The sequence below is a fragment of the Neofelis nebulosa genome, chromosome 3, assembly GCF_028018385.1.
Source record: "Neofelis nebulosa isolate mNeoNeb1 chromosome 3, mNeoNeb1.pri, whole genome shotgun sequence".
In the NCBI taxonomy this organism is placed as follows: Eukaryota; Metazoa; Chordata; class Mammalia; order Carnivora; family Felidae; genus Neofelis; species Neofelis nebulosa.
The window spans coordinates 70,452,694-70,478,889 of NC_080784.1; the positions used below are offsets into that span (position 1 = coordinate 70,452,694).

The 26,196-nt window shown below is 39.9% G+C and overlaps 1 protein-coding gene across 6 annotated transcripts in view; it reads right to left on the minus strand.

Moving 5' to 3' along the window:
• The window catches only part of FNIP2 (folliculin interacting protein 2), a 132,286-nt gene that overhangs the window by 83,438 nt on the left and 22,652 nt on the right, over positions 1 to 26,196 (minus strand). For 2 of the 6 annotated variants that reach the window (XM_058721021.1, XM_058721019.1), the window contains exon 1: positions 11,347 to 12,320. The exons of 2 other annotated variants lie outside the window; for them this stretch is intronic. In XM_058721021.1, coding sequence (XP_058577004.1) covers positions 11,347 to 11,510 — 164 coding nt within the window. In that variant the 5' untranslated portion in view covers positions 11,511 to 12,320. Of the gene's footprint in view, positions 1 to 1,377; positions 1,425 to 11,346; positions 12,323 to 26,196 lie in introns of those variants that run through there. 2 more of the 6 variants (XM_058721024.1, XM_058721022.1) reach the window with 2 other exon arrangements.

The following is a 26,196-nucleotide window of genomic DNA, read 5'->3' on the forward strand; positions in this document are numbered from 1 at the left end:
GGAGAAAGACAAACGAAGAACAGACTTCTAACTATAGACAACAAACTGATGGTTACCAGAGGGGAGGTGGGTGGCGGGATGGATTGAATAGGCATTAAATAGCATACTTATCATGATGAAAAATAAAAAGAGAGAGGACATTGGCATAGACCAGGTTGTAATAGTGGAGGTGGCAAGAAGTAGTCAGACTTGGGGTAGTATTTGAGGGTAGAGCCAGCTGGAATTGCTATGGATTGGATACAGTGTGTAAGGAAGGAAAAAAAAAGAGGAGTCATAACTACGACCATCAAGAGAGAGAAAGCTGCAGGTGGGACAAGTTGTTGGATATACAAACCTGGAGGGCAGGGGAAAAGTCTGGGCTAGAGTTATAAATGTGGGAGCTGTTGGCAAACAGATGGTACTTCAAGCCAAAGGCTGAATGAGATCACTAAGGAAAGTGAGTGTGAGTAGAGAAGAGGTCCAGGACTAAGCCTTCAAGCACACCAACATTAATGGGTGGGGAGAAAAGGAGGACTCAGCAAAGAAGATCAAGATGGAGCAATCAAGAAAGGGGAGAATGCTGGAGTTAAAAAGAAAGAAAAAAAAAAAGAAGCAAAAGAAAATGCTAAATGGGTTTTTAAATGGAAAAAAAAAGGATTTATAAAAAACTAATAAAATTGATTACCTAAAGGGCATGGGGAAGAATAATGAGGTGGGAAAAATATATTTCAAATATATATTTTTATTGTTGAACCAAGTGAATGAATTATCTCTGAAGGCATATAGAGAAAATGCTTTTAAAATGTTAAGGAAAAAAAACCCTCACATTCATATGCTTTAAGAGGTGATTTAACCTATAAAAGGTGTTAGAGTTGGGGGGGGGGGTGTTCCTTACCTTTGATTCAGGTTTCCAAGTAGAGGCACAATCCTGATTAGTGTTAACATTCCTATCTGTCTTCACCCCTACATGCTCCTTCCCAGGGGAAGAAGAATGATTTCTGATTGATAAACTGTCCTTTATGCTTTGCTATCTATCTGTTTGCAGAGCACACACAAACTAATCTAACCTTCAACTACTCAACATCAAGTTTTATAGGGGTGAACCCCTATTAGGTAAGGCCTATGTGTGTCTTCAGCTGCTTATGACAAGGTGGGTGAACAGGTCTAATTCTAAGGTTATTAGGTAACTCCTTGTTGTTACATATAGTAACCATTTCCAAATGTAGATATTTTGGTTTCTATCTATCTGACCAATTTCTATCTCCCAATTTTCAAATTCCATTGGGGAAGGAAAATTTCCTACAAGGAAAATTATCTGCCAAGAAGACTGTCAGAAATGTGAATAAGAATAGGTTTCTTTCTAAACTAGAAACCCAAACATCCACCAGCAGAACATACCTTAAGTTTTGAAGCCATCCATTTAAGAACATACTACAGAGTCATGAAAACTTGCTCCTGAACACATTTTAATAACATGGGAAAAATATTATACTGAGTAAAAAAGCAGATTCTGTAACTTGATATCTGAATATGATTCAGTTAATACAGCTTATATTTATGTACCAATAAAAGACTATAAGAAAATAAAAGTATTAACAGTAGTAAAATTTGTGTGATAGCATTATGAGTAATTTGAATTTTCATTTTTATATTTGTTTGCATCTCCCAAATGTTCCATAATAAAATTGTATCATTTTGGTAATCAGAAAAAATATTTAAGAACTATCTTAAAATAAGTTTAGTAACTACAAAGAGAAAAAGATGGAGGAATTTAAAAAGAAAAAAGGACAGGGTGCCTGGGTGGCTCAGTCAGTTAAGTGCCCAACTCTTGGTTTCAGCTCAGGTCATATCTCATGGTTTATGCATGGGGCTCTGTGTGATGGTGGGATGCCTGCCTGGGATTCTCTCTCTCCCTCTCTCTCTACTCCTCCCCTGCTCATGCTGTCTCTGTCTCTCTCAAAAATAAATAAACCTAAACAAAGAAAAAGAAAAAAGGCAAGTAGCTAGCTTGACATAAATGTGGTCCTGCTCTGAAAAATACAACTGTTAAAATATTTTAAAAATACTTCATATACCAGCTATTAACAAGAGGAATTTAAAATTAAAAACACCATACCATTAATATTAGCCCACTATCCCACAAAAGAAATACTTAGGTATAAGTTTAACATGGGGCGCCTGGGTGGCGCAGTCGGTTAAGCGTCCGACTTCAGCCAGGTCACGATCTCGCGGTCCGTGAGTTCGAGCCCCGCGTCAGGCTCTGGGCCGATGGCTCGGAGCCTGGAGCCTGTTTCGGATTCTGTGTCTCCCTCTCTCTCTGCCCCTCCCCCGTTCATGCTCTGTCTCTGTCCCAAAAATAAATAAAAAATGTTAAAAAAAAAAAAAAATCTCATAAGTTTAACAAAATATGTATAAGATCTATATGAGGAAAACTATAAAACTCTGATAAAGGGAATCAAAGAACCAAATAAATGGAGAGATATTACATGTTCATGGGTAGGAAAACTCAAGATGTCAGTTCTTCCCAATTTGATCTACAGATTCAATACAATACAATCAAATTTCCAGCAAATTATTTTGTGGATATAAACAAATTCATTCTAGAGCTTATTTGTGGAGGCAAAGGACCCAGAAGAGCCAACATAACACTGAAGGACAAGAGCAAAGTTGGAAGACTAAAAACACCCAACGTGAAGACTTACTACAAAATTACAGTAACCAATACAGGAGGGTACTGATAATAGAACAGACAAACAGATCAACAGAAAAGAACAGAGAACCCAAAAACAGATTCACACAAATATAGTCAACTGATCTTTGACAAAAAAATCATAGGCAACACAATGGAGAAATGACAGCCTTTCAGCAAATGGTGCTGGAACAAATGGACATCCACACGCAGAACAATGAGTCTTGACACAGATCTTAAATCCTTCACAAAAACTTAACTCAAAATGAATCACAGACCCAAATGTAAAATGCAAAACTCTAACATTCCTAGAAGATAACATAGGAGAAAAATCTAGATGACCTTGGACATGGTGATGACAACCAAAGCACATGTAATGAAAGAAACAATTGATAACCTGGACTTTATTATTTTTTTTAATGTTTACTTACTTACTTTGAGAAAGAAGGCTCACACATGAGCAAGAGTAGGGGAGGTAGGAGGGGGCAGGGCAAGAGAGAGAATCCCAAGCAGGCTCCATGCTCAGCATGGAGCCGGATGCAGGGCTTAATTTTACAAGCATGAGAGCCTGATGCCAAATACCACAGATACCTGAGCCAAAATCAAGAGCTGGAAGCTTAACCAACTGAGCCACCCAGGTGCCCCAATAACCTATACTTTATTAAAATTAAAAACGTCTCCCCTGCCTGAAAAACTATTAACAAAAAAAATTAAATTAAAAACTTCTCAATTATGAAAGACAGTAACAAGAAAATGAGAAGACAAGCCACAGACTGGGAGAAAATATTTGCAAAAAAACATATTTGATAGAGGTCTGTCATCCAAAATATACAAAGAACTCCTAAAACCCAACAATAAGAAAATGAACAGCCCAATTAAAAAATGGGCAAAGACCTGAATAGACCCCCCCCCAAAGTAGGAGATAGAGATGGTAGATAAACATATCACTGATGCTCTACGTCATACGTCATTGGAGAAACACAAATTAAGACAACAGTGAGATACCACTACACTGCTATTAGAATGGCCAGAATGCTGGCAAAACCAAATACTGACAAGGATGTGGATTAACATGAACTGTCATTCTCTATTGGTGGGAATGCAAAATGGTATAACCACTTTGGAAGTTTGGCCGTTTCTTAAAAAACAAAAAACAAAAAACTCGTACCTTATGATCCAGCAATCATACTCCTTGATATTCACCCAAAGGAGTAAAACTTATGTCTATACAAAAACGCACACAGAGATGTTTACAGTAGCTTTATTCCTAATTGCCAAAACTTGGAAACAACCGAGATGTCCTTCAGTAGGTGAATGGATAGATAAACTGTGCTACATCCAGACAACAGATAACTACTCAGTGGTAAAGGGAAATGAGCTATCAAGCCAAGAAAATACATGGAGGAAGCTTTAATGCATATTACTAAGTGAAAGAAGACAATCTAAAAAGATTACATATGGGGCGCCTGGGTAGCTCAGTCAGTTAAGCAACCGAATCTTAATTTCGGCTCAGGTCATGACCTCACAGTCCATGAGATCAAGCCCCATGTCAGGCTCCACGCTAACATGGAGCCTGCTTGGGATTCTCTTTCCCTCTTTCTCTCTGTCCTCCCCTACTCACCTGCTCTCGCTCGCTCTCTCTCTCTCTCTCTCTCTCCTTCTCTCAAAATAAATAAATTTTTTAAAAACTTAAAAGTAAAAAATAAAAATAAATAAAAATAAAATAAAATAAAATAAAAAGGCTACCTACTGCATGATTCCAACCAAATGATATTCTAGAAAAGCAACACTATAGAGAGAGTAAAAAGATAAGTGGTTGCCAGGGGTTAGGGAAAGATGAATAGGCAGATCACAGAGGATTTTTAGGGCAGTGAAACTGATCTGTATGATACTATAATGATGGGTACATTTCATTATACATTTGTCAAAACCCATAGGATGCACACCACCACAAGTGAACCTTAATAAACCATAGTAAACTATGGTCTGGAATGATAATGATGTGTCAGTGCAGGTTCATCAACTGCAACAAACATACTACTCTGATACAAGATATTGATAGTAGGGGAGACTGTGCACGTGAGGGGGGGCAGAAAGAACAGAGGAACTCTCTGTACCTTCTGCCAATTTTGATGTGAACCTAAAGTTGCTCTAAAAAATAAAGTCTATTTAAAAGGAAAAAAAAACTTCTTAAATTGTCAAGGGAACTTTTAAAATACAGGAACTTTCAGTAATGAGCACTAGTTTTACAGTTTTGTGATAGGATTATTCTCTGAAGAGCATTTTGGTGTGTTATAGTCAGCTAGAGAATTCCCTGTGAAGATAAAAACCAAGGACATATTATTTGAGCTTTGGATATGGCCATCAAAAGTCTCTGCCCCTGTTCGGCTGAGTTACAAGCTGTCTCCCCTCAGCCTGTCCACTCAGCTGGAAAGGAGAAGGTCAGTCCTACATTCTCTGCTCTATAGAATGAGCCCAATCCTTTCATGTGGTCTTGTTCTTCCTGACAGAGGAACAAGTTCTCATAATAGCTCACATTAAGGTATCACCGACTGCCATGAGAGAACAATGCTTCAACACAAAGAAATGAGGTTCTGATCATAGGAACTGCTGTTATCAAGCAAGGGCCAATGGAGGAGAGATTAGGCAGCAGACAACCCCCACCTGCCTGTCATATCACTATGTGCAGCTGCTAGCCCTATCTACCAGTCCACCTTGGGTCCGTTCACATTCCCTTGAAGGACAATTCACTTTCTGAATCCAAATGATTTTTGCCCCTTGGCAACATTGTTCTTTTTAGAGTGCACGGCACACATGGTCTTGCCTTAGGATCTCTGTCCTTACTTGTTCCTCTGTTGAGAATACACTTCCTCAAATATCCGTACGGCTTGCTCCCTCACATGGCAAAGATGACCACTGAGACCGTTTTGGCTCCACTGATTACCCAAGGTCTTCACATTTCTCTAACAGTTTTGTTACCCATCAGTCACTGACAGATACTCAGAATATTAGGACTGGAAGGGACCTCAGACACCACCCATCTGATGACTTGACACATCATTAGAATCACCCCAGAAACTCTTTCAATTGTTTTGTTTGTTTTTAGTCAATAAAGCCTCACAGGCTCCACTTCTAGAAATTTGCTCAAGTGGATCTGAAACGAACCTCATGAAGCTACATTTTTAAAAAAAAAAGTTCACATATTTGATGATCACTGACCTAATCTACCACTTCTATTATTTTTTTGTAGAAGAGAAAATAGAAACACAGATCATGAGATCGGGATAGAGAAGATCCCCAGATCAAAGATGCTTCCACTGTATCTGGTACTATGGTCTAGGTTCTCACATGTTCTAGGTTCTCTCATGACATGAGTCAGATTTTTAACTTAATTTTATGTTTAAATGTTTAACAGACTGAACAGATGAGAGTGGGGGGGGGGGGCCTGGGGGAAGGGGGAAGAGAGGATTTGAGGCAGGCTCTGCACTGACAACAGCGAGACCTACATGGGGCTCGAACTCATGAACCGTGAGATCATGACCTGAGCCAAAGTCAGACACTTAACCGACTGAGCCAGGTGCCACTAGAATCAGAGTTTTTAAAAATCAGTAAGTGAAACAACTAGCTTAGTGTTACTAAACTGTTTGTTTTTTGCCTTTGGGCAGGGTGAGGCATGCAAGTGAAAGGAAAGGGCAAATCAAGAAAAAAAAGAGGGGGCGCCTGGGTGGTCAACAGGTTAAGCTGCGACTTCAGTTCAGGTCATGATCTCACAGCTCCTGGGTTTGAGCCCTGCATTGGGCTCTGTGCTGACAGCTCAGAGCCTGGAGCCTGCTTCAGATTCCGGGTCTCTGTCTCTCTTGCCCCTCCCTCCCTCACACTCTGTCTCTCAAAAATAAACATTGAAAAAAAACTTTAAGAAAAAAAAAGATAGCATTTTAATTCACATCTGTTCTATAAAGACCTGAGAGTATTTTTTTTTAAACCTTTCTAAACTAATAAGAGAAGGATTAAACCCTTCAAGATAAACCTCTAATGGATGGATATACACCTGATACCCAACAATCCATATAAATTTGGGATCCCACAGAAGGGGAAGAGAATTGCCAGGGATCTTGGTGTTTCTAGAGCCCAAAGGCTAGATTCTCTTTCTTTGGTGAATTTTGATGGGGAGTTTCATTATAATCTTAGATGGGTCACAGATTACTGTTCTCACCAATTCCCACCAGGGCTTGCTGCATCATTATTCAGCAGTTATTCAGCTTTTGTTACTATAACAATAAAAGGATAAGGCTAAGCCACAGCCTGACTCACAACAGGAGTCCTAACAGAAGAACCAGGAATCATGGACCCGTGCAGCCAAGTATTCCAGTTCACTGTACAGCTGAGCAGGAACTTGAGGGATAAAGGCTTCAGAAGCTGCCCAATGACTTGGGCTGCAGACCCCAGAGTTGGAGTATCCTTGTCCTCTGTCTGAAACACAGTCTTCTGGACATAACTAGTTATGGTAACTAACACTTATCAGAATAAGACCCAGGCAAAAGTTTATGTCAGTCGTCAGTCTACATGAAGCAAGTTCACACTCCCTTCAAAACCCCTCTATACCAAGGCTGCTCTGATTCATTCTCAAGAGGAGGCGTGGCCTCAGAGGGTCAAGTTGAATGTTTTTAAACCTAAATTAGACGGGACTTTGCAGCAACATTAAGTTACCACTGCATGCTTTCATTCATTCACATATTCTCAAATTATATCTCTAAATCCCAACCATCAACCAGTGGAAATAAACTCTTAGCTAGTCAAAGAAAATTCTTCATGGCACATAAAATCAGTGAAAAGGGAAGGAATGCAGAAAGGGCAGAAGAACTTGTGACAGCAATACTCAATGCATCTGAAAGAGTCACACCCAGCAATTTCAACCTCTAGGTGAAGCTTGTCACAAAGCACAAGACCATCAGCTGACTAGGGTTTGTTTTTTTTTTTTCTTCTACCCACTTCATTCAACCTGTTGGACAGCTACATTTTCTACATAGTATCAAAGCAGAAGAGTTTTCACAGCTAAGTGAAGAAGACAATGAAAAACACTCTCCCTAACCCTGCAACCTGCATTAGTCCTTTTTGCTAAAATCTTCAGAACAGAATTCTTTGGTCTGTTGCCTTAGCATATCTCTCTAAATCTGCGACTATTTTTATATTTCCTTGTCAGTAGTCCTAACTGCTATAAATAAAGACTGGTAGTAAAATCATGGTCAGCCTATCTCTGTGAAGCAGTTAACTAGGGGAAAGAAAATAAACCCTGGTTTCTATACTTCTTTTCTTGTTGAGTAACTACCACAAGCAACCTAAGCCTCCTTCTTTTTTGTAATGAATTCGTTCATCCAGATCGTAGACAAGTCTAATACATACACTCATTAATTCTTTGGCCCTATCTATCCTGGTGATTCTAAAGCAGTACAGAGAGTCTCTGCTGAATCCAAACTCCAAGATATGAAACTTAAAGCACAATTGATTCTGAAGTGCTCTGTTTCAGTTCCTCTTTGGTGTGGGTAGGGTATACTTTTTAAGAAAATGTTATGTCAAATTCTCTCCTGCTATCAGAGAAACAATGATTCACTGATAAGCTTGGCAAATACTCCCAGATTTCTCACAAAAACAGCCTTCTGGACTTATCTAATTTGCTACTAAAGTTTGCAAAATCAAGTTATTAGCAGCTTTGTTGTGGTTGATATTTTAAGAAAAAAGAAGGAAGTGATTATTGAAGACTGCACCCTATGTCCAGCCTCATAACAGTTACTAGACGTGAGGTTTTAGAGAGGATTTTTTTTTTTTTTTTTTTTTTTTTTTTTACTGACAAACCACTTAAAATGTTTCATCAAACTCTGTAGGTTTTTGCTGATTCTGTGAAATAAATGAACCTCCAATATCTTTCGTTCTAGAGATTAAGGAGAATGGAAGTGAAGATACGGAGGATACACTTCCACCCTGAAAAGTCTGATTCCACGTGGACCATAATTAGAAAGAAAAGCAGGGGCACCTGGATGGCTCAGTCAGTAAAGCCTCCGACTTCGGCTCAGGTCATGATCTCGCAGTTCATCAGTTCCAGCCTCACGCTGGGCTCTGTGCTGACAGCTCAGAGCCTGGAGCCCGCTTCAGATTCTGTGTCTCCCTCTCTCTCTGCCCCACCCCAGCGCTCACTCGCACACTCACTCTCTCTCTCTCTCAAAAATAAACAAACGTTAAAAAGAAAAAAAAAAAATTAAAGAAAGAAAAACGTTTCCTTCTGCACTGAACTGTGGCAGTTTTACACTGTGGCCACTGTTAGGTATCTAACATGACTCCTCTACATGTGTGGAGTCTTTCTCTTCACCTTTGAGTAACTGGAAAATCATGAGGAAAGATGGGCGGGGGGGGGGGAAACCTACTTATCAGTGCACTCAGCTAAGACCACCTAAAATTATTGATTTAAGATACCCAAGAGCAAAGAGGGAGTTGGAAGTCATACTTAACTGACTGCCACCTGACTTGGACAAACAGATAACTCGTGAGCACTCTAGAGTCAGATCCCTACAGTGCAAGCTCCTGTCAATAATTCACTCTACCCTTGAGACTGGCTCAAGTCCTAGATAAATACAGGAAACCAAGCACAACGCTGCAAATAACGATCACGTTTTCAAGATGGTAGGAAGGGGGAGACAAAGTAGATGAGGTCTACCAAGACAACTGGTCTGACTAGAGATGAATTCCAATTAATTGACAAGTATACGTCATCACTGCGCAAAATTCTAAACAAGAGGAAAAAAAAGTCTCAGCACCAAAGAAGTAACTCTAAAGGAAGTTAAAATAAGAAAAGGCAATAATGGATATGAAAAATTTTTGTTAACGTGTTGTTTAAATAAAAATGATTAAAATTCACTGAAGAATATTAAGTTCACTGAAACTGAGAAGCAGAAGCTCATACCAAAATGTTTTGAAGTTTTTAAAAAAACTTTATGTGGCCCTGCATATTATTTTCTTATCCCCCTCACCCCTAATATGTATTTGGGGAATCTAGAATCATATGAATAAATATAGGGAATACAAAAGGTCCTGATGCTACATCTTAGAATTTCAGAGAAGGAAAGGATTTTTTAAAATAATCTAAACCAACTTCATAGCTTAGAGTTGAAAAGTGAGACACAGAAAAGCCAGGAGACTCTCACATAGTTAAAGGCTCTTCCTGGGCAGCAGAGGTGGGATCAGGATCAGGATCAGAATCAGGATCCAGATCAACTGAGTGCCAATCCATTACTCTTTTGTATCACTCAGCTGTTCTATCTTGATAAGAAACAGATAAAAACAGGGGTGTCGGGTGGCTCGGTCAGTGGAGCAACCGACTTGGGCTCAGGTCATGATCTCACAGTTCATGGGTTCAAGCCCCGTGTCGGGCTCTGTGCTGATCAGAGCCTAGAGCCTGCTTTGGATTCTGTGTCTCTTTCTCTCTCTCCCCCTCTCCTGCTTATGCTCTGTCTCATTCTGTCTCCCAAAAATAAATAAATTGTAAAAAAAAAAAAAAAAAAAATTAACTAAAAAAAGGTACAAAAGTGAAATTCTTATCTGAACGCTCAAATGTATTTTTCTAATGTACCACATCATTCATTACTGCTCCGTCTATAAATATCTCCCTTTAATTGAGTGGATAGCATGTGACCCAGCCCCTATAAAATGATTTCCACATTTCTCCCTAACTCTCCAATTTACTGGGTTTATACTGGAGTAGATTATATACCATTTTATTAAGTTTCTACTAAAGAAAGACAATGATTTTTATATGACAGAAAGTATATCCTGATTATTTTCAACCAACCAAGAACCATATTGATGGAAAAAGTTTATAAAACATAATTTTAAGAAAACTTCTTATAAGGAAAAAAATATGTAAGTGAATTTAGACACTTACTTTTACACTAATCATGAGAATCAGAGCTTAACTTTTAACTTTGACTCTCTTTAGTAGTTATCTACATCAGATTCTCACTGCATTTTTCCTTTTGGTTGATATGCAATAAAATTCTTTATAAATATGTTTCAATTAAGAGCTATTACTAATTAAATTAATAAATTCTTCCAAAATGGATGACATAATGAACCTAAAAGAATACAGCAAGTATAATGTTACTCTCTTTAAGTAAGCTCCACTCTTAAAATTAGTTCCGGCATAACTCCAGTCCTTCTCATGAAAATAATTTGCCAGAAGAAGCTGGGCTCTTTCCCACCATCCTGCCTCCACCTACCATTCAGACTAAGAGATAACTTCCAGTCCTGTGCCCATCTACCAACTGTGGTGGACTCTCAGGACCGCAACTCGTTTTCCTGATGACCTCTGTGAATAGTATTGTTCAAACTTCAACACAGGACAAGGATGTAACCATTTCTTGCGAGCTGGCTCCAGGATAAGTAAGGAAAAGTTAAGAAAGCAGATGGGTAGTAGAATTGAAACAGTCAAAAAAATAATAAGAACCATGCCTGCACCTTTTTTGTACCGGAAAGGACTTGTTTCCGCACACCCATCAATGGCCCCACGTCCTACTAAAACAAAGTATTCTTAACAAACAAGTTTTGGATCAACAGAATTTCATCCCACTTGGTACGCAGTGAATTAAATAAACATGTCTCTGAGATTTTAAAACAGAACTGAAGTTTCAAACCTGTTGCTGAGTTCCAAGCGATCAGTGCCCCTTCCTACCCTGGCACGTTTTCGAGTCTTTGTGCGTAAAAGCGTCTTGTAAGTCCTCGCAGCACCAGAACCAGCACCACACACACATCTGGCTGAATCCTGCCGGGCCCCTGTCTTCGTAGTGCCGCCACACATGTCCTGAGTGTATGAACTTTCTTCCGGTTTATCCTGACTATCAACATGGACGTGGACACAAATGCTGAAGATCCTTTGCTGTTTGAGGGATACTCCACACTGACCAGCCGTCCTAAGTAATCCCTGTACTCCCTATACAGTAGGTGAGGCAAGCTACTTGGCAGCAGCCTACTAATTTCCTCTTTCAAAAGTTTAAAAAAAAGGAACATTCATTTGTTACGTAAATTAGCCTGCCAAAGTATTAGGAAGTCAGATGTATCCAATGCTATAAAATATGCTCTCAGCAGGACCATTAAAACAGGCAAGTCCAAATCCCACTTCCTACTTTTGTTCCTAAGCTTGTACTCTGGGTCAGCAAAAGACAAAACACTCAACAGGTTGAGCAGCTTGGGCTGACTCACTCCATCTGTGCTCCCCTGTTGGAGATTATGTAGTAGTCAATTAATTGGTCACAAGACCCATTCATATGGCTCTGGGCAAATGCAGTGACTTGCCTTCAGCTGCAAGGTTGTTCTGACATTGGCCACACCACCCTCTTAATGGCTCTCATGTGAGCAAGCGTCAGCTGACAGGTCTTACTCTGCAACCTTGCAAAACTCTACCCATAGCAAGTGAGGGAGATGGTTACGCACAACAAAGGTAGGGCTTGATGTACAGGAGGTGATGTGGGGGAGGGAGAGTAGGGACACATCCTTTCTTTAATACCAAATATACAGATGTGTGTGTATATGAAAAATTACAGAAACACACACATATGTAAGAAAAGTAATAAGTGAGAAGCCATAAATCCTCACAACTCTTGCACTGAATTCCTAATTCCTGGGTATATTCAAGCCAAGAAAGCCCTGAAATACCAGAACACAAGGACAAAAGTAGTTCAGTTTTGACTTCTGACACTAACATACTTCATTTGTAAAATGAAATAATGCTATGGAATTAATATAATTTTTCCATAGTACTGTGAGTTCATGGAAAAAATATTTTTTCTTTTAGAAGAAATAAAAAGCACTGGTCCCTAAAACACAGGTCAGATCTTGAAAACTATAAGGGATTGTCTCAACTCCTTTTCCTCTTTCTTATCCTCGAATTAGGCTGAAGAAAATATTAATAGATCCCTAAAATCTGATGACCCTTTGGCAGGTCTTCAGTTTCAGGAGGTTTTATTTTATTTTATTTTATTTTTTAAGTTTGCTTATTTACTTTGAGAGAGAAAGCACACAAAGAGGAGGGGCAGAAAGAGAAAGAATCTCAAGCAGGCCCTGCACTGTCAGCGCAGAGCTGGATGTAAGGCTCGAACTCACGAACCATAAGATTGTGACCTGAGCTGAAATCAAGAGTCATATGCTTAAACAACTGAGCCACCGGGGTGCCCCAAGTTTCAGGAGGTTTTAAATGTATCTTTATACATGGCAGCCAAATATTTCACTCCATAAGCATGAGAAAAATCTAATGATATCGTGGTAGAGGCCACAATTACCTTATGACATTATTATACATGTGACCCTAAAGTTCCTTTATAACAAACCCAAAAAAGATCTTAAATACATCCTCCCTTGAGAAGTAAAGATTGCAGCACACCTACAACAATGACTAGACTTCTCTGCACGTGATAAATTGATAGTGCCAAGGTAAAACCAGATTAGGAGAGAATGAATCCATTTTTCCAGTAACGGGAACACATTTTGACCTTAAAGCTTAACTGTGTGGCCACCATGTGATCATGGGTTCTTTTTTCCCCTGAACTGTCTTTAAAATCACTTTCTCTTTTTAAACAGAGAATCAGAAGCCCACTTATGCAAGCACTATAACCCTTCCATTTTAGGCACCAGGCAGCTGGATGAGCAAAGGCTGAAAGGAAGGTTATCATTTCCACTTCCCAAGTGGCCCAAGTGAGGCCCCGAATCAATGTCTCCAACACCAAGGGTCCACCTCCTCTAAAATCACAGGAGAAATGAAAGTATAGTTTGCCAAAAAGAAAACCACAGGCCTCACATGGTGTTACTCCAGCCAGACCAAGTCATCAAACCAGAGCTTCATAACTAAGTTAACTGCAGATTCAACCTCCCCCAGAAATGTCTTCACCTGCCAGTCAGGAATTTTCAGATAAGCACCAATGAGGAAATCTATCAGCTGGGTCCCTCCATTCCCTTCCTACAAAGGAAGACGAGACCCCTGCCCTTTCCTTTCTTTCTTTCTTTTTTTTGCATATACCTTTATTGCTCCACTTTCCTTCCCATAAAAACTTTCCATTTTGTACAACTCCTCAGAACACCCCTCTGTTTTCTAGATGGGATATTGCCGGATTCATGAATCATTTGATAAAGCCAATTAGATCTTCACATTTACTCGGATGAATTTTATTTTTTAACACGTTCAATGTTGAAGGGGTAGGATCTTTAAAAATGCCAAAATAACTGAATTTTCTAAAATATGTAGAAGAAATGCTGGGGGAACATACCCCATTTTTTACATGTAAAACTGAATTTAAGTTTTAAAACTAAAATCTCTAAAAGATGTTTATCTAGGACCTGATGAAAGGACATGAAACCCTTTTTTTAAACATGTATTCTGAACAAATATTTAACCTCGTAGCTAGCCACAAAGCTGTCCAATCATTCTGATATTTTACATTTTCCAAAGCCTTAAATTCTCTTACAAAATACAAATTCTATCCCTTATCTCGATGATGCAAACATTTTCAACGATCAGAATCATAAGAGATGAACATGACAATATAATTACAAAGGATAATTGGATGAAATAAGGATCAAAGTGCATTGGGAAAGAATTCCCTTAAATAGAAGCTAAACCACACGGCTCAAGAAACTAACTAAACCCCTTCTTCTTCATGTTCCTTCCATTCAGCCAGCCGCCTTAAACCAAACACTATACACCAGTCACTGTTCCTCCCTAACTTCAGTCAGCATACCCTTGATCCAACACTTCCTTGTCTGAGTGGGGCTCAAACTCGGATGCTTTTAAACGGATTGCTGGGCCCACCCCGCAGGGTTTCTGATTCAGCAGTTCTGAGGTGGAGCCTGTGAACATACATTTCTAACAAGTTCCTAGGAGGCTGTTGCTGCCTGCCTGGGAACCACACATTTGAGAAACACTTCCTTGGTAAAAATTTCATCTGCCTTATGATGACTTCTAGGCTGGAAGATCTTTTTCTCCCTTGAATTACCCTACAATTTTCTTAAACCACACCTTTAACCCTTAACATGTAACTGCCTGGCAACAGAGCGGTGTACATATCTCATGAGCCTAACTAGATCATAAATATTTTGAGTATAAAAAATCTGGGTCTTGGCATTCATCTTTGCACGTCATACAGGTCTTATACTTGGTAGATACTCAACAGATCACTTTTTGATAGGTTCAATACCACTGAATATTTACATTAACACTTTGATATGAATCTGCCTGCAACAAGCAGTGTCAATGCTCCTTTAACAGTCTGATGCACATTTTCTGACCAAGAGGGTGCTTGTGATTAAACACACAAACTCAACACACACTCTTCCATTTATTACGGCAGAAGTTCCTTTAGAAGCTTTAATATTCCATGTTCACTCCAATCAGACTCATGTGGTATCTTAACGGAAAGAACTTCAAAACTTTTAAAAAGTGAAAAAGCCATTTTCTCCGTCCCTCCCCTTAATAATCCTTAATTCCACAGTTCAAAATCTGATAAAGCATAATACAGATGTACATCAAAGCCACAACCATTGTACTTAAAAGAGATGCCTCTATAAGACTCCAAATTTCCTTATATTTAAATGGGAGTTTTAAAACTTCTTCAGTAAATGGAAAAACAAGTAATAACTGTATCATCACAACCATTCTTCTGAGACATTAGGAAACTGCTTAAAAGCATAAAGTTGAACAAAAATCAAAATGGCTGCTCTAATGCTTCAGCAAAGCTGGATTTTTACAATAACCTTTCCCTTCTCTTCCGCAAACCTCCCCTCCGCCCTTCTTACCCTTTTGTTTCAGAAACCCAGTACCACCCTAAAGACATGACAAAGAAGGCTAGGAGCTTGTACGGTTCCTCCCCAAACCAGTTAGATCCTGTATTTCCCTATAAAACCCCCCAACCCCTTCCTATCGGAGGGCTTGCAGTTTTTGAAGGCCAGTCTCCTTTGCCTCCTTTGCCTGTCAAAGCAAGAAAGCTATCATTCCTCTTTATCCCAAACTCTGTCTACATTTTGACTCCAAAGCACAGAGGTCAGTTTTTGACAATAATCAGAGCAGCTCACACAGTAGCTAAGAGAAAGGTATCTTTAGATCTTCAGTGCCCCAAATTCTGTTCTGTACCTCAGTCTGATCTTTCTTTTTTTCTCAATCTTCTCTTTCCCAAAATGGAATCATACTCTAATATAGGTACCCATACTGTTATTCATTAGCACCTGGATATCCTGCTCTTAAATACTAAGTAATATACATACAACATTTACTACCTATTTGTAATGCTACCCATGGTAAAGTTCTCTATTTCCTTCACAAGGTTCAGCCATGTTTCCACATTTAGAAAAGTATCTGCAGTCACTGCCTGGACTCCCACACTCCACCTGCAGTTCAATACATTGACTGGAACTGCTGCTGACACCACAGATACTGTCATAATTCACATGAACTTGATCAGATGTTAGAGGGAGGATGAGGGAAGTGTGGAAGTACTCTGAGGTCATGTGATATGTGTAAGGAAGGAAGACTACTGGTTCAACTTTTTTTTTTTTTTTTTTTTTTTTTTTAAGTAAACTCAATCCCTCAGTGTGGGGCTCGGATTCACAGCCCCGAGATCAAGAGTCACATGCTCTACCGATGGAGCCAGCCAGGCACCCTTGGTTCCACTTTTTAACCTATATGTGTATTGCTTCCATTCTCACAGCCAGTACTAAGTGGTCCTAGAGAATAGTGCTAAGTTTATAAGTGAAGAAATGGCATTAAGTATCACTCAGATCATACAAGGCAAATATCTGGTACTGGTACTGAAAACACTAGTCCAAATCTCTTTTGCCATTAGCCAAAATCGCTAATCAACCAGAACACTGTTTCCTGTTGTCCCCAGACTCCTCTGCAAACCCTTCCAATGCAATGTTCTGGAAACCCACTGCAACTCTAAAGATTTGGCATCTGAGGAAAAATCCATTCCCATGCCTGATTTAGAGTTGGGACAATTAAAGTCAGCAATGTTTCGAGCATTTCTGCATTCCCTTGACTTCACACTCTTCAGGTGATAAAAGCAGTGATTACTGTATGTAATGAAAAATTAACTCAAAAGCCACAATTGAGAGAGATGGGTTTAAAGAGAGTAAAATTGAAGGCCTAACATAGGCCCCAAAAAGTCCAGTCTAATTATTATCTATAAATCTTTCTATAAAAAATCTTTCTTTGCCTATTCACATTACCTTAATGAGAAAAAAGGAACAACAAACAAAGGGGAAGGTGTGGGGTTCCTGATCCAGAGCCACTACAACTAACCATCCTTTTCTTGGGGTAATTCCCTCTCTTCCATGAAACCTTTTCCATATCCACGAACAACGGATCACAAGCCTTTTTACCAGTAGCTTTCAAAGCACAATCCCCAGAAGGAAGCACAAAAAGGTTACGAGATGCTGGCAAACCACTGGGTTTCTTATCTGGGTGCTGGTGCTGTGAATTTATAGCAAGAATATACATATACAAGAATATGTACACTTTTCTGTCTGTATCTTATAGTTCAATTTGAAGTTTATTATTATTATTATTATTATTATTTAAGAAAAAGCACTCATGCTAGGCCAGCACAAATGGATAAGGTAAGGGGATGAGGAACCTTTCTTGAAGCAGTGTGCTTTTAGAGAATGGGCTTTAGAAACAGATCCAGGATCAACACCTAGTCGGTCAATATTTGGCTGTTTCACATATGTGTGATCATGAACAGCTCGCAATACCTAAGCAGTGGCCCATCCTCACAAGACTAGTTTAGTGTGCAATCAGAAAAGAACACACCTGCCATAATGCCATGTAAACTTAACTGACAAGCTCAGCACTCAGGAAATTTGGCAAAATGTACAAACTGGGTCACACAAGGTACATAATAACCAGCTAGGTTTATTACGTGCTTATTAACAATGCCAGGCATTGTTCTAACAGTGTTTCAATTTGATCACAGGAAGTTGGTGGCTCTACTATCTTCTTTTGACAGAGAGAATGGAGCACAGAAAGGTTAAGGAACTGGTCCAAAGTATGTAGCTTGCCAGAGGCAGAGCCAGAACCAGGATGTGAAGTCCAGGCATCCCTGCTAACGAGTGAGCCACACCACTCATCCTCACAGTATTCTGCTGGGAGATGCACATCTACACCTGACCCTCTGAGGACTGATTTAGGAAGAGGGTATGGAGGAGGCAGTTGGGTATCACTGACTGATAAATTAAGTCAAATTCTTTCTCCTACATCTTGAACCTCATGCCACTTACGATGTTTAGATTCTCACGAATTCAGTCCTCTGTGAGGACAAGGCCCCAGTCATGTGCACTGTGGGTGACTAAGTCTCTTGTCAGACACCTTGCCATGAACCCTGCCCTGCTCTCTGGTAAACAATCCCTGTACAGGAGCCAAGCACACCAGCCATCCCACAGGATGCCTGCTCTGCCCTCCTCTCTTGACCCTGCCCAGTTCAGCCCTTCGGCTGAGGGGCAGACTCCAAAGCAGAGGGATTTTTTAAGCCTGACAAAGTTAGCTCAAGTGTACAATAAAATCAATCCATATTACTTCTCTGACTTAAAAAGAGGAGCTACCTGGGAGACAATTTAGCATTCAGCTTTAGATAAAAGTTACATGAAAATTCAGGATGATCTTGCAGTACCTAATTATAATGCAGATTATTTCCCACTCCCATATACCCATATTTTGAGGAACAAAGCATCTGTCACCCAGCAGAGAAAAGGGTCTCAGCAAATGAAAGAGTAAGTGGCATGTCTTCAAGAAATCTGTGAAGCACAGAAAAATTCTTACATTACAAAGTTAAATAAAAAGAACAAGATACAAAATTGTATATGTACTTCTGATAACAAGAGTGCTTTTAAAAACCAAACCTAAAAAAAAAAAGAACCAGAAAGAAATATCAGAATGTCTTTGAATAGCAAGACTAAGAATGTTTCTCCTTTTATTTTTCTCTACTTTCCATTTGTAGGGTATGTATTATTTACAAACAATGGGTGAAGCGACTTTACTTTTTAAATTCTTCCTGCCAAACCAGTAATGATCATTTGATTTCTTTATAACAATTCTGCAGACTTTATTGTAAGGAAATTGTCAGAGTCAAAACATTTTTAGACAGCTGAAAGGAAAAGCAAAGCATTCACCCTGTAAAAGTGCAATTCTACTCAACACAATTTGTCCTTCAACGTAATTGCTATCATTAAGATTCATATAAGCTAGCAAAAAAAAAAAAAAAAAAAAGTATATAGCATATACTCTTTTTCAATATCTAACTAAAAACAAAACTCCCAATTTCCCTTTATTTGGAGACTTAGTTTAGTACTTAGCAGCAATACAATATACATAACAATGACAGGATTTTTAAGCTACACATATTATACTTTTTTTTTTTGGAAAAAGTGCTATTCAAAAGGCTATCTAACCAAGTACCAGTATGCTGACAACATAAATAAGGAAAAGAAAGATGAGACTCCTGGAGATTCCCAACCTAATAAATGAAACAATGGTTCTGAGGATGAGAGTTACAATAAAACCGTGGCTGTACTGATTTCATTTCTAAACTTTCACATGGGGGGGGAAAAAAAAAAAAGGCACCAGGCCTGCTAATTCAAGGTTGTAAGGCTCTGCTGTGTAACTCTCCACCAACCAGAAGGGGCTTACTTGCCTTTTTGTCTCAGTAAAATGACTCACCCTTTTTGGAATCAGCTAGTTAACCAGCAATTTAGATAAAAACCTTAATCACTTTTTTTTTAAGGGTCGATATCAGACTTCAATCTATAATCTCTTTTCCTTATGCATGATTTTTACAACTCATGCCATGTTTCACTGAAATTAATAACCACACAATTACTTTTAAGACTTCCTAAAGTTAGAAACCTTAGCAAGAAAATATTACACAACTTTTAAAGTTTAACTCTGATGTCAAGCTGGGCTGTCACTAGCATTTGGACCTTAGCATAAGTATCAGCAGTCCAGATCTGCTCAAGAAGTTGGAAAGTGAGCCACTGGGCTGGGGTCATCGTCTCTGAAATCATTCACAGGTCTCTGATTCTCAGCAAAGCATGTGATCAGGGCACCCAGTTACAAAGTAAAGAAGAGGAGGAGTCTGACCACAACTGAGGGCAGGTGGGGCTGGGGACTTGGAGTCCCATGGACACTCGGATGACCCGGCCAGTGGCCGGGACTGCAGGGGGTGTGGTGGCACCAATGGGTGCCTGTAGTGCCATGTGTCTGAGCTAATAAAATGGCTGAAGAGGCAGGATGGCGTGGGGCTGCCTGCAGCCCCTCTCCAGGATGCTGCCTGATGTCTCCTCTCCTCCCCCTGGGGCACTGTGATATATATAAAATCTTGAAATTTGGTGTGTCTTTTGGGGGGCACCACTGCCTGCCCCTAGGATCCTTTTTTATTTTCTGCACATCACTCATGAGACTGCTGTCCTCCCTGCTAGGGGCATATGCCCCAGCCCCTGCACCACCCCTGCTGCTACCTGGGCAGGGGGAAGGGGTAGGGCGCATGGTACCTGTAATTATTAAACATGAATTCAATTTGAAAAAAAAAAAAAAAAAGTTACCTTGAAGAGCTGTTGCAGAAATTCCTATTCAACACATTTGCTTGCTTGCTCTACTCATTTGACCAAAAATGGCTTTGCATTTTTGCCAGTTTTCAGTGCTCCCAATCTCCCCATCAAAACTGTCACTATTCTTACCAAATTGTATAATTCATGAGAAGCATGCTTGGAAAAAATACCTAGTGGAGAATTCTCCACTATCTCCATCTCCCTTCCATTTGGATGTACAGCTATAACATAAGGAAACTTTTCTGTTGATGCTTTGGAACAGACTTAGCTTGGATTACTCCAAGTCCAAGCCCTAAAACGATGTTAGTACTGAAATACAGCAGCTCACACACCCAAGCCACAACTACAGGTTTAGTTACCCTGGCTGAGCATTAAACCCCCCTGCAATAAGCCCTCTCATTGTTTTGTACCTTCTTTTTAATTTTTTTTTTTTTTTAAATTTTCAAGTAATCTCTGCATCCAACATGGAGTTTGAAATCACAACCCAGAGATCAAGAGCCAGCCAAGTGCCCCCTGCTCCACTGAATGAGCCAGGCAGGTGCCCCCGTTCTGCACCTTTTTACATACCTTGTTCCATTCAGGTATGTATCCCACACAAAACTGGTCTCTCAGTCTTTCTGGAGGTTTCATTGCAAAAAGGCCTTTATCTCCCTCTCTCTTACATTTACAACATTAAAAAAATTTTTTTAAGCATTTATAATTTTACATTTATAACATGGAGATACAACTATTTATCCCACAGAAGAATAAATCATGCAATCAAATTACTGTAAGTGGCATTACACAAACAATAACTATTATTATAACTATTATAGCCCTGGAGATAATTTTGTAACTACAAGTTATTCATTAATCTGTGCTGTAAATAAAACACCAAATGGGATTAAACAAAATAAAAAGCATATGACACTCCTCTAAAATTTATAAAGATATCTTGGGGCACCTGGGTGGCTCAGTTGTTTAAGCATCCAACTCTTGATTATGGCGCAGGTCATGATCTCACAGTTCATGGGTTCGAGCCCCGCATCGGCCTCTGTGCTGACAGTGCAGAGCCTGCTTGGGATCCTCTCTCTCTCTCTCTCTCTCTCTCTCTCAATAAGTAAATAAACTTAAAAAAAAGGTATCTCATTGGCACTGCAGAATAATTTATGAACTTGCCTTTAATATATGCTATCTAAAGACTTAGGACTCCATTTATTTATCCTTTCGAATATTTGATGTGCCAGGCCCTGTTCAGGATGCTGATGATACACAGAAAAATGGAATTCGTGTGCTAACGGTCTCAAGGCAGATGTGGTGGTGGTATAACAGGGCTATCAGGGTTGTGGGGTTACGAGGAGGAGAGGGTCTTAGTAGGAGTATCAGAGTACAAGGCCCTCTCTTCACTCACCACTGGTGACATGAAAGCTGGAGAAGGAGAAGTTTTATCTGGAGCATGTAGTACTTCTGATTCCCTCTTGACCCTTGCCTGTGGAGACATGGCAGTCTACGTCACAACTTCCACTGCCACCACTCTAGTAGCCACAGATACTAAAAAAAAGTTGCTTGGGAGTGGACAGAAATCAACTTATGAGAAGAGAAAGCTGGGAAATGAGAGGCTGGGAAAAAGATATTGGGCTCTGAATCAGCAGACTCTCATTTCTCTGAGTCAGTTCCTCATGACAAGGCTGAGTACTAGGAACTCAGGAGATGCCAGCAACCAGATGAGCAGTCACCGTCAGCAGTGTCTCTGCTGAGAGGGTGTCATACTAGGGAAAGGAACCCGGGACTGGAAGGAAAGAGCTATATCTAGTTCTGGCACAGTCACTCACTAGCCACGTGACTCAGACGAAAGAAACTCAGCTCTCTAAGCCTCAGTTTCCCCAGCTGGAAATAAATGGGTGATGGTGATTCTTATGCTACCTGTCTTAGAAGGATGTTAAAAATATTACACGTGAGCATGTGAAAATCCCTCAAAACTGTATAGCTTTAGACAAACGTGATGTGTTTTACATGCACGTGTTTAAAAGTACTCACTGTCCTATCTGAGTTGCTACACTCACAGATGACTGCATTGTATATATACAACACGAAGCCAAGACAAATAACTTTGGCCACAATGACATGTGGCAAATAATAATTTTATCCAAGAAAGTCAGTCACCTCTCCCCCCCCAACCCCAAAACACGGCCAATTCTCTGGAAGCTCCAGGCAATTAAGCCATCTAAAATAGACTCATTGCAAAGTCCCTTAGGAATAATAAACTCTAGAACAAATTAGTGCAACAGCTAGAAAATTATATCTATGAAATAATTAGCTTTCAAATTAACATAAAGCATTCTCTCTTCCACTGATAAATTCCTTTTCCACCTCCTGTGTACTTTCAACCATACCAGCTCCCCTCCGAAGACACCCGTCCTCTAACTCTCCAAGTCAGATCCTCAAAGTTTTTCCAGGACCCAAACCAAGGGCCATCTATCCCATAAAAACTCCCCACCCCACAATAACTCTTTTCTGAAGAGGTTTCAACATCTATAAAGGGAAGACAGAATGGGCTCTATACGCAATGCCTCCGGAGGATTCTCTATTTGTTTCTTAAAGTGCAGAATCTCCCAACAACCATGGTTAAACTTTTCCCATTGGCCACACCTTAGACGACAGTCTCTGTGCCTTAACACACTGCCAAGGTCACGGTGTAGGGAAGAACAGCTGCAGGCCATGAACAATTCCCACACACAAAAAAACACACGTGGAAGTGGTGTTTGTCCAAAGTAACCTTGAATCTGCATTTTTGTAATAAATAATTCTCAGATTTCAATGCTTTGTCACTATTGTAAGGTATAAATCTCTCCTCATACCTCACCACATACACAATGTTAGAATGTCTGTTATGAACTCCTAAACCAAATGACAAACTTCTTGAGGACATGCACACATCTTTACTTTCTGTTGTGTTTACATGTGTAGCTCAGCTAACACTGAGCAGAGAGAAGGCACTTAGTAAATGGTGCTTAAGTTAGAACTAACCTCTTTTCTGTCACATTTACTGAGGCTGCCTCACAAATAGCTGTTCACTTAAATTATGGAAATAGTCACACTCTCAGGGAAAACAAAACTCTATTATACCACAGCACAAGGTGACATAGATTCAAATGCTCCTTTGAAAAATAATTACACATTTAAAAATCTGACCGTATTTGATTAGTCCAAAATACAATCTAATGATAACCCTGATTCCTAAAGGGATTCAGTCATGCACCATCCAGCAGAACTGTCGTGAATGTCATGAATGTTTATTTATTATAGGAGTATTTCCAAAGGAAAAGAAAAAACTTCTTAGGGAGAAGTTTTCTTAGCACAAAGGATTTTTAGTATTCATGACAGGATTTTTTACAAGAGCTATATTCAGGTACATCAGCAACTTCAATGACATTAAAACTACAAATGGTCCCATGAATTTGGTCTTTAGTAGTGGCACCGTCTAGGGATGCCTGCGTGACTCAGTCGGTGAAGTGTCCGACTTCAGCTCAGGTCATGATCTCGCAGTTCGTGAGTCTGAGCCCAACATCGGGCCCTGTGCTGACAGTGAGGAGCCTGCCTGGGATTCTCTCTCTACCTCTCTCTCTGCCCCTCCCAAATTTGTGTTTTCTCTCTCAAAATGAATAAAATTAAAAACTTAAAAAAAAAAAAAAAAAGTAGTGCCACTCAATAGTCATTTTCAAATTATTCCCTGGAAATTCAAAGGGAGCACTAAAACACTGTCCACCAGAAATATATTGCAAGTCCCCTATATAATTTAAAATTTTCTAGTACCCATATTTTTTAAAGATTTTATTTGTAAGTAATCTCTATACCAATGTGAGGCTCAAACTCACAACCCAGAGATCAAGAGTTCCATGCTCTACTGACTGGGCCAGCCAGGCACCCCTCTAGTACTCACATTTTAAAACAGCAAAAGGAGGGGCGCCTGGGTGGCGCAGTCGGTTAAGCGTCCGACTTCAGCCAGGTCACGATCTCGCGGTCCGTGAGTTCGAGCCCCGCGTCAGGCTCTGGGCTGATGGCTCGGAGCCTGGAGCCTGGAGCCTGTTTCCGATTCTGTGTCTCCCTCTCTCTCTGCCCCTCCCCCGTTCATGCTCTGTCTCTCTCTGTCCCAAAAATAAATAAAAAACGTTGAAAAAAAAAATTTTTTTTTAAAAAAATTAAAAAAAAAAACAGCAAAAGGAAACAGGTGAAGTGAGTTTTAACAATTTATTTTATTTAGCCAACATATACAAAATCTTATTTCAACATGTAATCAATATAAAAATTAATGAATGGTTTTCCATTCATCTCTTCACACTAAGTCCTTAAAATCCAGTGTAAATTTTCTACTTCAAGAACATCTCAATTCAGACTAGCCACATTTCAAGTGTCCACCAGCCACATGTGGCTACCCAGATGAGCAGCACAGCTCTAGAAAACTCTGGAGAAGAATTACAGTGGTGGTGTATGCATATGATTTGCCTCTCCTTTGTTTCCAAACCCCATCACGATGACCCATGAGAAAAAATACAAAACCTAACCTGGTGGCCGGTGGGAAAATTTGGAAAGCAAGTGTCCAAGTCAGAGTGTCCATGACTGTCAGTGAAACCTTACAGACAGTCAAGAGGAAGCTGGCTCATTCCAGACCCCCACGCAAACAGAACTGAGAGGAATCATTACCTCTATTTACCAAACCGTAAGTATGCACGTTTGCCGATCTCAAATGCTATAATAATGAAAATCACATGACAAGGGAAATGAAAATTGAAGAACTTGGGACACCAAGAGATAACAGAGAAAACTGAGGAAGTATAACATCAACCTAGCTCCTCTATAGAATAAAAAGGATCTCATGACAATTAGTCAACACTTTGGACCAACCCTTCACTATTCACCTCATTTCTCCCCTCTTCTCCCTAAATCTAATCAACAAACAAATCTTGTTGATCCTTCCTCATGTCCTTCCCATGGTACAAAGGGGGTGTAAACCAAAAAGGTGTATTGTACTCTGTGCAGTAAAGAACCCTGCCACTCATTTAATACTCTGCACAGGCCTCTTTATATCTGCTTTTACACCAGGACCTTTAAGATTCCTGGAACGTGTCTCAGGGTTCTTGGAATCTCTGAAAACATGCACACGGTTACACCCCATGGGCACTGAAATTGTCTGTTAACTCTCTGGGCCCTCTGATCACAACATCATCCCTTGGGAACTCAACATTGTTCCCATCAAGGGTCAATCCAACAACAAATGTGCTTGCTGCTCTCTGGCTTTAAAAATACCCTTGATTTCTACCCCCAACCATTTTCCAATATGACTGTGACTACAACCTCCTAGTCTTCTAGCTATCTTATTCCCTCCAAGCCTGACCTCTGACTACATAATCATCCTGTTTCTTCTTCCTGCATCACACCCATTTTGGCTTTACTTACTTATTTTTCAAGCCCTACAATTCAGCTTTGATTTGATTCCCCACCTCATCATTCCCTCAAGGTGGAACAGCCCCCAAAATTCAGAATAAATTGCCCATTTACCTTTTCCACTCTAACGTTGCACAACTTCCATTGTACAAACAATTCTCATCATTTGCACTACTTATGTTCTATAAAGTCTCCAACAACTGAATTGGAGAGTAATAAACCATTGCTTTCAGGGGAAATACAGGGTTAAGTTCCTGGAGGTCTGTGGCCACAGTGTTTTCATCAATTGATTAATATTTAATCTTGGGGTGTCTGGGTGGCTCAGTCAGTTGAGCATGTGACTCTTGATTTTGGCTCAGGGCATGATCCCAGGGTCATGGGATCGAGCCCACCGTCGGGCTGTGTGGAGCCTGCTTAAGATTCTCTCTCTCTCTCTCTCTCTCTCTCTCTGCCCCTCTGCCCACTCAGGCACACACACTCAC